This window comes from Hyla sarda, chromosome 9 (genome assembly GCF_029499605.1).
Source record: "Hyla sarda isolate aHylSar1 chromosome 9, aHylSar1.hap1, whole genome shotgun sequence".
Classification (NCBI taxonomy): Eukaryota; Metazoa; Chordata; class Amphibia; order Anura; family Hylidae; genus Hyla; species Hyla sarda.
In genome coordinates this window covers 143,781,838-143,800,820 of record NC_079197.1, presented here as the reverse complement: position 1 = coordinate 143,800,820, position 18,983 = coordinate 143,781,838, and the positions used below count along the sequence as shown (strand labels likewise).

The window sequence follows — 18,983 nt, the reverse complement described above, 5'->3', positions numbered from 1 at the left end:
AGCGCAGCCAGCGCCAAATGAAATCAGATAGCAATGACCAAGTTCTTTCTTTTGTCATCTGAATTTTGTCATTCTAAATTCCATAATGTGCACTGTGCATTGAAAGAAATGGGATTCTGCTGCACCGTAATTTCCTACCAGTCAGAGATTCCGTAGTGTGAACTTGGCTTAAGAATGAGTATTTTATTGGTAAAACACCTGTATTACTGAAGTGTATGTACCAATTGACTGTCTAGTAGCACCTCCCTACAGTACAGGGAGGTGCTATATGTCCTGTATTGCTCTTTACCTGTAACATTTAGTTTTTCTTGTACACTAGCTGTTCCCTAAAGCAGTATTTTCCAACCAGTGTGCCTCCAGCTGTTGCGAAACTACAATTCCCAGCATGCCCGGACAGCCAAAGGCTGTCCGGGCATGCTGGGAATTGTAGTTTCGCAACAGCTGGAGGCACACTGGTTGGGAAACGCTGCCCTACAGTATATACAGCTTCACACACTTTTATGTGTATTATAGGACTTTTCTCCGTATTAGTTATTTGCTTATTTTCCTTTACTCGTCATTTTTTACATTTTGGGGTTGAGATTTTGGGAATTCTAGAACCATTTACTGGTTTTCCATGAACTCAAATTTAAAATTGTTTCAACTGCAAATAGTTGTCCTGGAATCCATTAATTGTAACTTGAAGGTGCACTGCGTTTATTTATAGTATTTTAAAACATAAAGTGGTATGGGGTGTGATGAGGGCAGATGGAATTACCCTAGGGGCAGGGCGTGGTTTATCTTCAATGCCAACCGAAGGTATACCGCTGGATCCTGGGCCAGGCATTGGGCAATAGTGACTCCAATGCCAAGTTATGGAACAACGGTAGCTTTATTGAGTTAGACAGGTGGAATAGTCTATACAGGTTAGCCAGGTCCACAGAGGTGACCAGTGACTTCAGAAACCTTAAAGGGGTACTCTGGTGGAAAAACAATTGTTTTTTTCTTTTTTTAAATCAACTGGTGCCAGAAAGTTAAACATATTTGTAAATGACTTCTATTAAAAAATCTTAATCCTTCCTGTATTTATTAGCTGCTGAATACTACAGAGGAAATTCTTTTCTTTTTGGAATGCTCTCTGATGACATCACGAACACACTGCTCTTTATTGTAGATTCAAGCCTATAATAATAATAATAAGTCTTTATTTATTGCTGTCCTTAGTGGGATTTGAACCCAAGGCCCCACCCCAGTGCTAACCACTGAGCCACCATGCTGCCCTTAGCATACATCTGCTATGCACGGTTGCTAAAATGGACAGAGATGTCAGCAGAGAGCACTGTGCTCGTGATGTCATCAGTGTTCCAAAAAGAAAGGAATTTCCTCTGTAGCATTCAGCAGCTAATAAGTACTGGAAGGATTAAGATTTTTTTAATAGAAGTAATTTACAAATATGTTTAAATTTCTGGCACCAGTTGATTTAAAAAAGAAAACAAAATTGTTTTCCCACCGGAGTACCCCTTTAAGGGATTGCTGGGACTTGCAGTGGACTGGGACAATTTTGATGCAGGCCAGGCTGACTGAAGACAGGTTGACTTTGACTGACGTGACTATACCCCGTTTGTAGCTTACTAGCTTTGACTTGTTCCTGTGGGTAGTGGACTTGTAGACTTGTCATGTGTCAGGAGAAGAAAAAGGGTATATCCGCACTCACCGCCAGGTTCGACTTCAATTGTTCCTATGTGGAAGCATCCACGGGATCCACGGGATAACACTGTGTGCGCTCAGAGGCGATAACCGGCTATTTCGCGCACATGCGCTTCATCCGGCCTCCTCGAGGCCGGATGAAGCGCATGTGCGCGAAATAGCCGGTTATCGCCTCTGAGTGCACACAGCGTTATCTCTGTTCTGATCCTGTGGATGCTTCCACATAGGAACGATTGAAGTCGAACCTGGCGGTGATACCCTTTTTCTTCTCCTGACACATGCTATTGCTAGCTATCTCTTTCACTTGTCCTAGCACTGCCGCCCGGCTAGTTCCCAGCCAATTGGCTCAGCTGGGTCCGTTACCTCGCTGGACAGTTGTACCGTCAGACTCCTGCTTATATGTCTGGTGCAGTCCTTACTTCATCTACCCATACACTTGTAGACTTGTGGCTGCTTGACAGACTTTAGGCCTCCTCTGGACTCCCGACACACACCAAGGACTTGACTGCACTGTGGTTCAGCAAAGACTTTAGTCTCCAAAGAGAAGAGAAGAGAGTAAAGAGACTCCTCCCAGGGCTTATATAGGGGAGACTCTGGTGGGGTCCCTGTCAGGCCCAAGGCCTGATTATTGAAACATACATGTGTTTTTATTGTATCTGTGTATAACCTAAGACCTGGGGGTGAGAGGTCATTCAGACTGTGGGTTTGAGTGTTGCATTTTATTGGGGGTCTGGCTGTTTGTTTACATCTCCTTTGAGCTTTTTTGAAGTCATGCACTCTGGTCCCATCACATAATCAAACAGATAAGGGGCTATGAAGAGTGAAGACCCCCTGGTGGGATCAGAGGGGAGGAGGGAATGGAGTCTCCCTTCCAAAAAGGCAGATATATAATATTTAACAATGCTAGACTCAGGGTGTGCAACAAGCTGACAAGACCATCCTAAGAACAGCTGGAACTCACTCTCATGGACTGCTATACCATCATGCTGTAAGAACTTCATCTTTTGGTTTCTGAACTTGTCTTGCAAAACTCTCTTATATATTTTTATACCTGTATGTCATTTGTTTCTGTATTTTTATATAGTCAGCACTGTGATACCTTTTATCAGATTAAATGTTTAATTAATCAGCTCTGGTCTTTGATCTCTAAATATAGGAGCTCACCTTTCTGAAGGCAGCTCTGGTGGAAACACGTTTTTCTAAGGGTTAATTTGGTGACTTGCTGGGACTAGTAGTGGCTAACCAGAGGTCTGGTGGCCTTAACCCTTGCACCATCACACTCTCTCTAATGTCTTAGCTGGACCGATAGGGTGTGATCGTGACAGTCCCATAGGTCACCCTTCGGTCACATGGTCACTGACACCTCACTAGGTTACAATCACATGACAGATGTTCTTAAAGCTACAGCATTTTATATACATTACATAGCATAACAATAACTGTACAAGGGGAACAGATGCAGGGGGCCCAGGGGACATTGCAGGGAGGCTGCCTGACAGGGCAGCAAGGGTACAGGGGTACAACTCCCGTACTGGGTCACCACAGTAATACCCATCAATTTATACTGGTGGCAGATTATGGTAGCTTCATTTATTAGGTAAGTCTAGTATGCAATGGGGTTATAGTTTGTTGCATTTAAAGAAGACTAGATCCAGAGAAAGGCAAGCAACCACTAAAGGTTATACCTTCTGTATTAGGCTCAATGTTAGTGAAAAGTTGGCTGAACCCACCATTTTTGGCAGGACTGGCTGACCCTCTAATGTGCCTTGAGGTCTCCTGACCCTACCCAACAAAAGATTTTGGGCGAGAGATGGGTCAGGCCTGTTGGATTTCACCTGCCCAACCTTTTTGTATTTGGGGAAATAATCTGCCACCAGAGGAATCTGGCAGTGGCTTACACCTCTCTTCATTTAGAACACATGAACGCTTATGTGTTTGGGGGGCTGGGAGAGTAAGGTCCCTTTCACACTGCCATTGCTCCCTGTCAAGAATGGCTGTCAAAATCTCAGTTTTTTTCTCTTTCCTTGACTTTAACAGCCGTTATCATGATGGGGATCAATGGGCAACAACGGGTCCTGGCGGCTCCAATTTACTATTATGGGGGCCGCCGGGCGCCGTTATGAATAGCAGGAGAAAAAGATGGCACAAGCAGTAAATTATCTCCCGTTATTCTGCCCGGCTCTCCTGACGGCCGTCACACTACGTGTCATAATGGTCGTGTGAATGTAGCCTTAGCTGTCAGCAGAACAAATGTTTGGACAACAACTATTAAAGTTATTGGTCATTGACTGAATGATCATCTGATGAACTGTCATTTTGCAGACAGCCATATACGATAGATTTCAGTCCCAGATTGTGATTACAGTTGTTCACACCAGCCATACGTGATCAATGAGACCGTACAAAGGACAAATGATCTTTCAGTGGTCAAATTTTTGGATCAGTCTTTGTCTTACCTTACAAATATTGATGCAAAATACTTCCCAAAAAACTGATGCGTAAAAGTGACCTGCCAGTTATCATGATGTTAGGGGAAAAGTTTCCTTATTGAGTCCAAATGGGACTTATACTGTACCTAGTACCTCCTATCTTACAATGTGGCACACTGGTTTTCTAGCAGGACTTTGTATGAATCCAGGTAAAAAAAATATTGCACAATTCTCCATTGCACACCATAATAAAAAAGGTATTCTTCCCTAATAGCATCTCTCTGGGATGTCCTAGATAAGAGGTCATTTCAGATCAGAAGCACGGACAGGAATGTGAAGTGTTATGCTGCCCATAAAGTTGAGTCATCTAACTAAGCTCGGGTTCTGTCATCTTTCACCCATCCAACACCCTATGGTGGGCACACTACTGATGTAATGGGATGTGCTCTACATTATAGGTGTAGCCCTGGAAGGTGATGGAGTTCTTATGGATCATGTTCATCTACAGCTGATGTATCAATGACATTCATCCAGCAGTAAGAGATCGTATCGTAAAGAGCCATGTACATCAGACTTACGTGTAATATGGATCAATTATGCACAGTCCTCTACCACATATGATGAGGGAGGTCTTATGTTGTGGTCCTTTACCTTGTAGCACCATTACCCTGCCCCGGAGTATACACGCCATGTATAACACTAGATCAGATGGTTATTTATTTATATCATAGTCACTTTTCCATACTAACTTTGTCTATCGAGTGTTCTCTTGTACACAGTGTTGTGCTGTCCTCACACCACCATCGCCCATCGTGCTGTATTGACTGCCCCTCCTGATCATCTGTCTGTGATTCACCTTCTGCATCTCTGAAGGCCACCCAGGTGTCTATACAAAAAAACAGAAAAAAGATGAATTATTCCCCGCTTTGTAATGTTCCACATACTGTGCAACTGACAACCAGGACATGAAGAAAGAGATTACAACTGAGATTAAATAGAACATTTTATTCTCACAACTGCGCATATATGGATCCATTTGGGAACACTGGATGCAGCAAGTTGGATTCATTGGATCAATGACCCATCTGGTGCCCCATAGGCTGAAATGGGACATAACACCGGGCCTATATAATAACCGGCATCATTGTCATTCAGTGGGAGTTGCATTGGATCAAAAATATGCTGCATGCAATGTTTTCTTTATCCATGCTGGGTGGCAACTATGCTGTATTCCCAGACATATGTGAACCTGGCCTTACCATGCAGTCATAGCCCTACATGTATATATGCTAGAAATTTGGGCTGTGAGGTGCCAGAAGGAGGAGGCTTTACCTGGCCATAGAGATAAGTAAATAATCTAATGATGAGAAATATGAACTGGACAGATGTAATTTTATCTGTCTATTTCTACTATTTTCCCTGAAAATAAGCGCTACCTATGCATGCTGCTCATACCCCTCTCAGTATTCAAATAACTTATTAAAGTAGTGCATAATGTACATGTTCAAGGTGGGGGGGTCAGGGCTTTAAGCCGAACAATACTTTACTTTATTGGTGACTCAATGATCAATTTAATCCCTTAAAGGGGTATTGTCGTTTCGCAAAGTTATCCCCTCTCCACAGGACTGGGAATAACTAGTGGATAATGGGAGGGCATTGACCGCCGGTATCCCTGCTGATCATGAGAATGCGGGTAAAGTGTGGCCTGGAATTAACAGAGAATATCCCTTTAAATGAGGGAACATTCAGGAAAATACAATAAAATCTTTTTAATGTGTGTACTAATTTATAGGATAAAAGTACAACTTTTTAAGTCTAATTTGCAGGTAATAGGCCCAGATGTTTCCACTGTATGCGCTTACAATGACCCAAGAATGCAGTCTATTGCAAGCCCACTCCGAAAGGCTATGGGTCCTTGCAAACGTTTTCCATTCCCTCGGGGCCAGAAGGAACCTGCATGGGTGGAGGATTGATGGCCATTCTTTGCTAAATACAGCTAAGGACAGTCTATCTTGCTCCTGGCTTTCACCTGGGCTGCCACCCCAGTGTCCACCAATAGTGTTGCTCGCGAATATTCGCAATTCGAATATTATCCGCGAATATCGCATATTCGCGAATTCGCAAATTTCGCGAATATAGCGCTATATATTCGTAATTACGAATATTCGTTTTTTTTTTTTTTTTTTTCCTTCACAGTACACATCACAGTGATCACCCCTCTCTGCTTCCAGCTTGTGTGGTGTAAAGAAGACTCTAATACTACTGTGTGAGACTGGCGTGCGAAAATTCGCATATGCGAAAATTCGCATATGCAAATTTTTGCATGTGTGAATTTTCGCATATGCTAATTTTTGCATACGAGTATTTTTGCATACGCGCAAATAAAACGAGGATATAACGAATATGCGAATATTCGCGAATATATGACGAATATTCGTCCATATATTCGCGAATATTCGCGAATTCGAATATGGCCTATGCCGCTCAACACTATCCACCAAGGAGAACAACCTCTCCATTATAGATAAAGGTGGTGAAAACCTCATACGCCTCTCCTAGACCTCCAGGAGGGACTACCCAAAGGACACTGCAGCTTGAAAAATTCTTGCAAGAAACAAAGTGAGCAAGTGAAAAAACTGTGAAAAAATTAAATTAAAAAATAAATAAATGAATGTGTGCTGGGAAAACCCGCTCGGACATCCATCAAGTCCCATAACAATTCCTTGTAAGAGGCTAGCCAGAAGGCCAGGCAAGAGTGAAGTGCATGTAGAGTGCTATCGCTTAGAAGGCTTTAACCCCTACTGAGATCAGGCACTTCTGTACCTAGGACTTCCTTTTAACTCAAGCCCTATGGTTAGACATTGGTCCAGCCTGTGTATACCCAGAACATCACCTCCCCACGTACAGTATATGACCATCCATTACTAATCCAACCCTTAGTATTGTCTGTAAATTTAGTTATTATGACTATTTCAGAAACTATTTTTTCAGGAACTCTTGTGAGGTGTTTGTGGGAAAAACATTACACCTTATTATACATAGCGGTAAGTTGTTCATTGCCTGTACACCATCAATCCAAGGATTAGAGGAAGATACTGAAATTGTTGTATTGTACATATTATTTAGGTGCTATGTGCATTTTTTTTTTAGAAGACAAAAAATGGTAGAGGTCTATAGGAGACAAATGCGACTAACCTCCAGAAAAGAAAAGAAAAACACCTACAGCTTGCTGCATTTGGGTCTGAATACTTCTGTCAATGCCAACTTGTGGTCTTTTCTTTTAATAAAATTGCTAAAATTTCTAAAATGCTGTCTTCACATTTTTATTTATGGCCAGTGAGTGCACAATGATGGGAACACCTAAAATTGTCTTGATTAAAAAATTCAGTATGTAAACAGCTCCTGTGCAGACCTACGTGTCTCCATAGTTACAGACTACAAACTGTTCTATTTGTAATCTGTAGTCATGGAAGTTGGTACCGTATATATTTTGTATAGGAGTTTTATACGAAATAGATGTTTTAATCAGGTTTATTTGCAAATGTGCTTTATTTCTATTCTAGGCGCACTGGAACTATAACAATGCATTGCAAAGGTGGACACAGTTTTAAAATGGGCACTGTCGGATACAAAAACTTTTTAGATGTTGTACATCTTGGCAAAACATTAACCTGTCGAATATACTTCATAAAAAAAATTATTTCCTTTTTATAGAAATCATGACTTCTAAAATCATGGCTTTGTCCAAGCTGAAGCACAGGCATGGACAAAGTCCTGTAAGTGAGGGTGGGCTAGTACTCCTCTGTGCTCTCTCCTGTCTGATAGGACTCCTCTTTGCTCTCTCCTGTCTGATAGCACTCCTCTGTGCTCTCTCCTGTCTGATAGGATTCCCCTGTGCTCTCTCCTGTCTGATAGGACTACTCTGTGCTCTCTCCTGTCTGATAGGACTCCTCTGTGCTCTCTCCTGTCTGATAGTACTCCTCTGTGCTCTCTCCTGTCTGATAGCACTCCTCTGTGCTCTCTCCTGTCTGATAGCACTCCTCTGTGCTCTCTCCTGTCTGATAGGACTCCTCTGTGCTCTCTCCTGTCTGATAGCACTCCTCTGTGCTCTCCTGTCTGATAGGACTCCCCTGTGTTCTCTCCTGTCTGATAGGACTCCTCTGTGTTCTCTCCTGTCTGATAGGACTCCTCTGTGCTCTCTCCTGTGTGATAGCACTCATCTGTGCTCTCTTCTGTCTGATAGTACTCCTCTGTGCTCTCTCCTGTCTGATAGTACTCCTCTGTAGGGATCGACCGATATATTTTTTTGGGCCGATACCGATAATCGGTGGAGGTTAGGGCCGATAGCCGATAACTTATACCGATATTCCGGTATAAGTTATCGGCTATTTATTCCCCCGCGACACCGCTGCAGATCATTGATTTAAAGCGGGCGCTTTAAATCAATGCACTGCAGTGGCTTTTGCGGTGCCATAGGCTGCCGCCGCCACCCGCTTCTCTCCCCCTGCCTGTCCGGGGGTCCTGAGACCTATCACCGCCACCTCTCCTCCCACCACTGCCGCGCCGCACCCGCGACCGCTCCCCCCCCCCCGACCCGCCACACCGCGACCGACCCCTGCACCGCACCGGCCCCATTGCCTACCCATCCCCGGTGTTTATAATTACCTGTTCCCGGGGTCCACTCCACATCTGGCTCCGGTGGCGTCCTCCTGAACTGTCACTCTGCGTACTGACGGTGAGGTCACGTCGCGCACGTCACCGTCACTCGTCATTGCGCACAGCGTAACGCAGGACGCAGCAGGAGCAAGAATTAGCGTGGGCTCCGGGAACAGGTAATTATAAACCCAGGGATGGGGGAGGTAATGGGGGCGGTGCGGTGGGGGGTGCGACGCAGTGCGCCGGGTTGGGGGGTGGTCCCGGTGCGGTGGGGGCGGTGCGGGGGGGCGGGGCATTATCGGCTTATCGTCAAGGTAATTGCCCATACCGATAATGCCCAAAATCGTGATTATCGGCCGATAATATCGGCCATAACGATAATCGGTCGATCCCTACTCCTCTGTGCTCTCTCCTGTCTGATAGTACTCCTCTGTGCTCTCTCCTGTTTGATAGGACTCCTCTTTGCTCTGTGTCTGATAGCACTCCTCTGTGCTCTCTCCTGTCTGATAGGACTCCTCTGTGCTCTCTCCTGTCTGATAGCACTCCTCTGTGCTCTCTCCTCTCTGATAGTACTCCTCTGTGCTCTCTCCTGTCTGATAGGACTCCTCTTTGCTCTCTCCTGTCTGATAGCACTCCTCTGTGCTCTCTCCTGTCTGATAGGACTCCTCTGTGCTCTCTCCTGTCTGTTAAGACTCCTCTGTGCTCTCTTCTGTCTGATAGTACTCCTCTGTGCTCTCTCCTGTCTGATAGCACTCCTCTGTGCTCTCTCCTGTCTGATAGCACTCCTATGTGATCTCTCCTGTCTGATAGCACTCCTCTGTGCTCTCTCCTGTCTGATAGTACTCCTCTGTGCTCTCTCCTGTCTGATAGCACTCCTCTGTGCTCTCTCCTGTCTGATAGCACTCCTCTGTGCTCTCTCCTGTCTGATAGCACTCCTCTGTGCTCTTTCTGTCTGATAGAATACCACACAAAAAGCTAAATGCTATAACGGATGCACACCCAGTATCAATTATGTTGAATTAACAATAATGTTTATTAGACACAAATGCATGTACAAAGACATCAAAAAGCAAGACACACTGAAATAAAAAGACTTAAAAAGCTCTGCAGAGCCACACTACAACTCAGGGACCAGGTAATGATCACCCAGGAACATGGGTAGAATATGACAATGCCTCCCTATCCAACAAAAGTGCCTGTGCAATTACCCCTGTGAATAGGATGTGCCCTAAACTGTTTAACCCCTTAAGGACCAGGCCCATTTTGGCCTTAAGGACCAGACCAATTTTATTTTTGCATTTTTGTTTTTTCCTCCTCGCCTTCTAAAAATCATAGCTCTCTTATTTTTCCATCCACAGACCCATGTGAGGGCTTGTTTTTTGCGTCACCAATTGTATTTTGTAATGACGTCACTTATTTTACCATAAAATGTACGGCGCAACCAAACAAATATTATTTATGTGGGAAAATTGAAAAGAAAAACGCAATTTAGCAAATTTTGGAAGGTTTCGTTTTCACGCTGTACACTTTCCGGTAAAAATGACATGTTTTCTTTATTCTGTGGGTCAATACGATTAAAATGATACCCATGTTATATGCTTTTCTATAATTGTACCGCTTAAAAAAAATCTCAAACCATTTTAACAAAATTAGTATGTTTGAAATAGCCCTATTTTGACCAAATATAACTTTCTAATTTTTCCGTATATGGGGCGATATGAGGGCTCATTTTTTGCGCCATGATCTGTAGTTTTTATCAGTACCACTTTTGCTTAGGTTTTACTTTTTATTAATTTTTTATTAATTTTTTTTTATAAAATGTGACAAAAAACTGAAATTTTTGACTTTTTTTTTATTTTTTACGCTTACGCCGTTCACCGTACGGGATAATTAACAATATATTTTAATAGTTCAGACTTTTACGCACAAGGCAATACTAAATATGTGTATTAATTATTTATTTTACGATTTTTGGGGGGTAAAATGGGAAAAACTGACGTTTTACTTTTTTAATGGGGGAGGGGATTTTTCAAATTTTTTTACTTTTTTATTTTACATTTCTTTACATTTTTTTTTACACTTTTTATGTCCTCATAGGGGACTATTCATAGCAATCATTTGATTGCTAATACTGTTCAGTGCTATGTATAGGACATAGCACTGTTCAGTATTATCGGTGATCTTCTGCTCTGGTCTGCTCGATCTCAGACCAGAGCAGAAGACCCCGGGAGACAGCCGGAGCCAGATGAGGGGACTTCCGGCCGCCATGCTGGATGATCGGATCGCCGCGGCAGTGCTGCGGGAGATCCGATCATCCATTCAAAGTACCCCACTGCCGCAGAAGCCGTGATCTGTATTGATCACAGCATCTGAGGGGTTAATGGCGGACATCCCCGCGATCGCGGATGTCCGCCATTACCGGCGGGTCCCTGGCTGCTGATAGCAGCCGGGACCTGCCGTGCATGACGCGAGCACCACTCCGGTGCTCGCGATCATGGCGGCGCGTAAATGTACATCATGGTGCGTTAAGTACCACGTCACCATGACGTACATTTACGTCCATTATCGTTAAGGGGTTAATAATTAATATATCAATAAACAATATATATGACACAATACCATGTAATAGTACCAGAACACCAATATTGCACTTAAGATCTCAGATGTGAAAAAGTTAACCCAAAACAATGTTAGTAAGTGCATATGATATAAATAGCAGTCATGACACTGGTCAGCCCATGTCCATAGAGAAGACCCAGGTCATTTACCCTCCCTGCCTTCCTCTGCCTGTGGTTCCCGTTTACAAGTGGTGGTATTTCAGCAGATCTGTGTTGACTACTTACCTTCATGACTGCTATTTATATCATATGCACTTACTAACATTGTTTTGGGTTGACTTTTTCACATCTGTGATCCCCCTTAATGACCCAGAATGTAAATGTACGTCCTGATGAGGTGGTACTTAATGCACCAGGACGTACATTTACGTCCTGTAGATGACCGCTAGCATTGGAGCGATGCTCGAATAATGCACGGCAGTTCCCGGCTGCTGATAGCGATCAGACAGGAGAGAGCACAGAGGAGTACTATCAGACAGGAGAGAGCACAGAGGAGTACTATCAGACAGGAGAGAGCACAGAGGAGTACTATCAGACAGGAGAGAGCACAGAGGAGTACTATCAGACAGGAGAGAGAGCACAGAGGAGTACTATCAGACAGGATAGAGAGCACAGAAGAGTACTATCAAATAGGAGAGAGCACAGAGGAGTACTATCAGATAGGAGAGAGCACAAAGGAGTACTATCAGACAGGAGAGAGCACAGAGGAGTCTTATCAGACAGGAGAGAGCACAGAGGAGTCCTATCAGACAGGAGAGAGCACAGAGGAGTCCTATCAGACAGGAGAGCGCACAGAGGAGTACTATCAGACAGGAGAGAGCACAGAGGAGTGCTATCAGACAGGAGAGAGCACAGAGGAATGCTATCAGACAGGAGAGAGCACAGAGGAGTACTATCAGACAGGAGAGAGAACAGAGGAGTGCTATCAGACAGGAGAGAGCACAGAGAAGTGCTATCAGACAGGAGAGAGCACAGATGAGTCCTATCAGACAGGAGAGAGCACAGAGGAGTGCTATCAGACAGGAGAGAGCACCGAGAAGTGCTATCAGACAGGAGAGAGCACAGAGGAGTGCTATCAGACAGGAGAGAGCACAGAGGAGTACTATCAGATAGGAGAAAACACAGAGGAGTACTATCAGACAGGAGAGAGCACAGAGGAGTCCTATCAGACAGGAGAGAGCACAGAGGAGGGCTATCAGTCCGGAGAGAGAACAGAAGAGTACTATCAGACAAGAGAGAGCACAGAGGAGTGCTATAAGACAGGAGAGAGCACAGAGAAGTGCTATCAGACAGGAGAGACCACAGATGAGTACTATCAGACAAGAGAGAGCACAGAGGAGTGCTATCAGACAGGAGAGAGCACAGAGAAGTGCTATCAGACTGGAGAGAGCACAGAGGAGTACTATCAGACAGGAGAGAGCACAGAGGAGTCCTATCAGACAGGAGAGAGCACAGAGGAGTGCTATCAGACAGGAGAGAGCACAGAGGAGTACTATCAGACAGGAGAGAACACAGAGGAGTACTATAAGACAGGAGAGAGCACAGAGGAGTAGCATCAGACTGGAGAGAGCACAGAGGAGTACTATCAGACAGGAGAGAGCACAGAGGAGTACTATCAGTCAGGAGAGAGCACAGAGGAGTGCTATCATACAGGAGAGAGCACAGAGGAGTGCTATCAGACAGGAGAGAGCACAGAGGAGTGCTATCAGACAGGAGAAAGCACAGAGGAGTACTATCAGACAGGAGAGAGCACAGAGGAGTACTATCAGACAAGAGAGAGAGAACAGAGTAGTGCTATCAGACAGGAGAGAGCACAGAGGAGTACTATCAGACAGGAGAGAGCACAGAGAAGTGCTATCAGACAGGAGAGAGCACAGAGAAGTGCTATCAAACAGGAGAGAGCACAGAGGAGTGCTATCAGACAGGAGAGAGCACAGAGGAGTCCTATCAGACAGGAGAGAGCTCAGAGGAGTACTATCAGACAGGAGAGAGCACAAAGGAGTGCTATTAGACAGGAGAGAGCACAGAGAAGTGCTATCAGACAGGAGAAAGCACAAAGGAGTGCTATCAGACGGGAGAGAGCACAGAGGAGTGCTATCAGACTGGAGAGAGCACAGAAGAGTGCTATCAGACAGGAGAGAGCACAAAGGAGTACTATCAAACAGGAGAGAACACAGAGGAGTCCTATCAGACAGGAGAGAGCACAGAGGAGTCCTATCAGACAGGAGAGAGCACAGAGGAGTCCTATCAGACAGGAGAGAGCACAGAGGAGTCCTATCAGACAGGAGAGAACACAGAGGAGTCCTATCAGACAGGAGAGAGTACAGAGGAGTACTATCAGACAGGAGAGAGCACAGAGGAGTAGTATCAGACAGGAGAGAGCACAGAAGAGTACTATCAGACAGGAGAGAGCACAGAGGAGTGCCATCAGACAGGAGAGAGCACAGAGGAGTACTATCAGACAGGAGAGAGCACAGAGGAGGCCTATCAGACAGGAGAGAGTACAGAGGAGTACTATCAGACAGGAGAGAGCACAGAGGAGTCCTATCAGACAGGAGAGAGTACAGAGGAGTACTATCAGACAGGAGAGAGCACAGAGGAGTAGTATCAGACAGGAGAGAGCACAGAAGAGTACTATCAGACAGGAGAGAGCACAGAGGAGTGCCATCAGACAGGAGAGAGCACAGAGGAGTACTATCAGACAGGAGAGAGCACAGAGGAGTACTATCAGACAGGAGAGAGCACAGAAGAGTACTATCAGACAGGAGAGCACAGAGGAGTGCTATCAGACAGGAGAGAGCACAGAGGAGGACTATCAGACAGGAGAGAGTACAGAGGAGTCCTATCAGACAGGAGAGAGCACAGAGGAATACTATCAGACAGGACAGAGCACAGATGAATAATATCAGACAGGAGAGAGCACAGAGGAGTACTATCAGACAGGAGAGAGCACAGAGGAGTGCTATCAGACAGGAGAGAGCACAGAGGAGTACTATCAGACAGGAGAGAGCACAGATGAATACTATCAGACAGGAGAGAGCACAGAGGAGTACTATAAGACAGGAGAGAGTACAGAGGAGTGCTATCAGACAGGAGAGAGCACAGAGGAATACTATCAGACAGGATAGAGCACAGAGGAGTACTATCAGACAGGAGAGAGCACAGAGGAGTACTATCAGACAGGAGAGAGCACAGAGGAGTACTAGCCCAGCCTCACTTACTGGACTTTGTCCATGCCTGTGCTTCAGCTTGGACAAAGCCATGATTTTATAAGCCATGATTTCTATAAAAAGGAAACACAATTTTCTTATGAAGTATATTATAAAGGTTAATGTTTTGCCGAGATGTCCAACATATAAAAAGTTTTTAAATCTGATAGGCCCATTTAACAGTGTATTCATCTAAAGCTGTATGGTACCATAGTGAGGCCATATATCTCAATATGTTGGAAAAGCCAATAGATTTTTTACTTGAAATAAACATTTCTCTTATGTCTCAATGTTAATGGTAGAAAATTGATGCCCATGATCTAACAGCAAAATGTGCCTCAAAGGTCTAGCAAAATGCGACCCCACTGAGAGCTGACGTTGGAGACAATCACTTATCACCAGGGACTTTTTTTTTACAGGATGACTCACAAATAACCTATTAGACGTTAGACTGTGTTCTGTGTGTTCAATGAAAACAACTTTGCGACAGATGCAGACTGGGCCCAAGGAACCCCAATCTGACACCATTGGGGTGATGGAGCCAGAGCACTGAAGCATTGTGGTCCCAGCAGACAAATTTAGATATGCTTTAAATGTATAGATCCCAAATAGGATCTTAATAAGATCCTCTGGGGACCCTTTATTGCCATTGTTGGTAATTAAATCCGCAAATAGGCATCATCCCCTCCATATCATAAACAAGCAGAATATCAAACTACACCTGGTGAATATAAAAAGATCTCAAATTGGATAGATTCTTCATTTTATTGTGTATTTCTGAGTCATGATAGTGAAATGCTCACCCCATAGTAAGCCCCCCATGTCTCCCAGCAGGATATAGATACATAAAGAACAGGCTGTATTATTGGGTATACACAGTGATGCAAACAATATGCAATACAACCATACACACGCATATGGGTTGTCATGTGGCTTTAGTCCAAATACCGAAATATCTGCATATACGTTATGGGAGGAGGGGATTATAGGGTGTCCTGCAGAGCCCAAGCCACTAATCCCAGATTACTGAATACTTTGTGTGATCTATGTTGATGTATTGATATTCGTTTCTATGTGAAAAGACGCAATGGGGTTAAAAATACACAGCGACAATTGTGGGATCGCGCTTGAAAAATAATAAATACTCAGATATTGGTTCTTACCATCAGGCCGACACCGATGCAGACCCTTGTGGTACCATTCATTTCCATCTTCCCCTTCCGTCTGCTGTGTCCCTTGAAATTCGCCCCAAAGAACGGGGGGCCCCTCGGTTCTTGTCCAGTCCATCTCTATCTCCACATCTTTTTCCTCGATCACGTCTCTCAATGGAGACCCCATGGTGGTGTTAACCATCCCCGTATGGGTTTGATGCTGAGCAGAGGATGCCATGGCGTGTCTGAGAAATGTGTTTGTTTTTTTGTGCGGGGTCCTGTGTGACCCTGAAAAGGTCCTCATTCGCCCTGGTTTGGCTGGTGTTATTAGGAGCGAGCGGCGAAGCTCACGCTGTATTCAGCTTTCTCCCCCTCCCTCCATTTTCTGCGCTCTCCCCCTGTCGCTCTTTGCCTCTCGGAGGAGAAAAGCTGTTTTCTCACATTCTTACAAAAGCAGCACCGCCACCTAGCAACCCGACCAATTACCATCATTATCTGGGAGGCATGAGACGTACTGTAAATGCAGCGATGCTCTGCCTCTCCGTGGACACGTAGTCCTGAACTGACAATGGTTTTATTCCTACCGATCGATTTGCTAGAATATTTCATAGAATTTGTAAATAGAACGTTTCTGTGCAGTTCCTTGCACTGTAAACCCCAAGAGCAATGTAACTAGTATAGTAATATAGTAGCATAAAAAATACAATAAGGGCTTATGCACACAAGAAAGAAGACCCTGTACAGCAGCACAGAGTCACTATGGCAGTGGTCTCCAAAGGGTGGACCTCCTGCTGTTGCAAAACTACAACTCCTAGCATGCCCGGACAGCCGTTGGCTGTCCGGGCATGCTAGGAGTTGTAGTTTTGCAACAGCAGGAGGTCCACCGTTTGGAGACCACTACCCTATTGCTTGGTGTCAAGACACACATTGGAAGCCACACAGCCTGATAACAGTGCCTGAAGATACATATTTAAAGGGGTACTCCTCCAAAAACAACTTATCATCTATCCGAAAGATAGGGGATAAGATGTCTGATCGCGGAGGTCCGGCTGCTGGGGACCCCCACAATCTCCGGGCCAGCAGCGACGGCGTCCGGAACACAGAAGCTTGGAGCTTCCGCCTTCATTATGTCATGCCACACCCCCTCCATTCATGTGTAAGGGAGGGGGCGTGACAGCAAGTACATAGCCATCACACCGCCTTCCATGCACATGAATGGAGGGGGTGTGGCGGTTCTAGTCGCCAGTCATCCGGCACAGAGCGGAGTTTGCTCCGTGCATGGATGACTGGGTAGCCGCGCTGCCACTGGGGACCTTTGTGATCAGACATCCTTTGGATAGGGGATAAGATGGTTTTCTGCGGAGTACCCCTTTAAGTTGGCTGAACCAACCAACTTGGGACTGCCTGACAATTTTTGGCTAGGTTCACACTGCTGTTGTGCTCCAACCTGTTTAGGGCCTGTTCAGCTCTTTTTGTATTGCTCCAAACAGAGCCTGAACAGGTCGGAGCACAATTGAGACCGCTGGGTCCCGACGGATCCCATTGACTTGAATGGTGGCCGTTATGTGTCCCTTATTTTTCAGGAGTTGAGCATTAGAAGAAAATAGGACATGCAGTATTTTTTTTTCTCCGCTCATCTCCTGTCCTTCCGACAAACTGACCAACAAAGCTCCCTTTAGCAGGGTACAGCGGCAGTATGAACCCTAAGGTGTATGGGGGCCTCCTGACTTTCCCCTGATGGCAGATGTCGGGAGAGAAGGGTTCAACATTTTGCATTTTATTATATACGATATTTTTGTCCCAGGAAAAAAAATGCATGATTGGCCAAAAGTTCCTGTACACGTGGGGATTTGGAAAGACAGTTGTCGCCCAAACAAGCATTTGAAAAGTATGGCTAGCCTAAAGGGGTTGTCCTACCTCTTCAAATTGCTCTCTTTGCCGCTGCTGGCAATAAATAAACATGCTGCACTGGAATCTCCTGGGTGGAAATTCTGTAATGTGCATGAGCCCTAAGGGTGCTCTTGTTCACAATGTGGACATTCAGCTGGTGGAATTCCACTTGCAGCATTCCCAATATTTTCAATAGGATTCTGCTGTTCTGTGCATACTGCAGAATTTCCGCTGAGGAATTATGTCGGCTGAATAAACATTTTCATTTACATACTATATTGGCATTCATGAGACGGCGTATGTCCAAGCGATCCTGCTGATGATGATTTTGATAGCGCCTACTGCAAGTAGAGTTCCGACGGATGAATATCCGCAGTGTGGATGAGCCCTAACACTGTGCAGTTCTGAAGCCAAAACCAGGAGTGGATCATGATGAATTAGATAAAATAGAGAACGGATGCTACTTCTACTCTTTTTTTTTTCCACTTTTGTTTCCATTCCAAAAGTAGATACGGAAAAGAGTAGAAGTAGCATCCATTCTTTATATTGTATAATTCATTATGATCCACACCTGGTTTGGGCTTTACTTCAACAAAACTGTGTTAGAGAAAACTAAAAGGACCAGCTATCTGCTGATCAACTAGCTTGGTTTTGGCTGATCGCATCTTTTGTGTGCCAAAAAAATCATTGTTATCCCCTGTGTAGCAGTCTGATGTGTGACCGACAACGATGAAGTAAAATGGGTAGTCTGGATTAGAAAAAAATTTCCCCCACCCAAAGAATAGGGGAAAGGTGTCTGATCACATGGTGTTTGACCGTTGAGACCCTCTGTGATCTTATGCACGGCACTCTGGCTCTCGTGCTGTATGGAGTGGGGGGTCAGCACGTGCCCTACATGCATCTCTATGGGAGAGCTGAAGCACTGTACTTGTGTATCTTGGGTTCTATAGAGATGCATGGAGGTGGCGTGTGGACCACTGCTTTGTGCATAGGGAGAGCCAGTGCGCTGGGCAAGAGATTGCGTAGTCCCCCACAATTGGACATTTTTTCTAAACTAGACTACCCTTAAAGGGCTGCACAAACAATCCAACGAGCCACATGATTGATCGAACCTTGTGAAGGCTTAGTAAACGAGCACTGATCACCTAATCTGACCATCTCGCTTATCCTTTATCCTGTAGATAGGAAATAAGAAAATGTATTACGTAATACCCCTTTAACACCCCCAAACTGATCTCTTCAACATGGGACATCATTGTAAACTAGTGGAGGCTGCCAACTTCCCATGAAAAATTGATTTTCCTTATCTGAATGGTCACAATAGAGAAGGTATGTAGGAAAGAA

At 44.7% G+C, this 18,983-nt stretch overlaps 1 protein-coding gene across 1 annotated transcript in view; it reads right to left on the bottom strand.

The window, feature by feature from the left end:
- LOC130290771 (uncharacterized) overlaps positions 1–16,238 on the bottom strand; it is a 32,952-nt gene extending 16,714 nt beyond the window's left edge. The window contains exons 1-2 of the mRNA XM_056538835.1: positions 15,762–16,238; positions 4,865–5,001 (exon numbers count right to left, since the gene is read on the bottom strand). Of these exons, the coding sequence (XP_056394810.1) occupies positions 4,865–5,001; positions 15,762–16,053 (429 nt within the window). The 5' untranslated portion in view covers positions 16,054–16,238. The remainder of the gene's footprint in view (positions 1–4,864; positions 5,002–15,761) is intronic.
- Between the last annotated feature and the right edge of the window lie 2,745 nt (positions 16,239–18,983).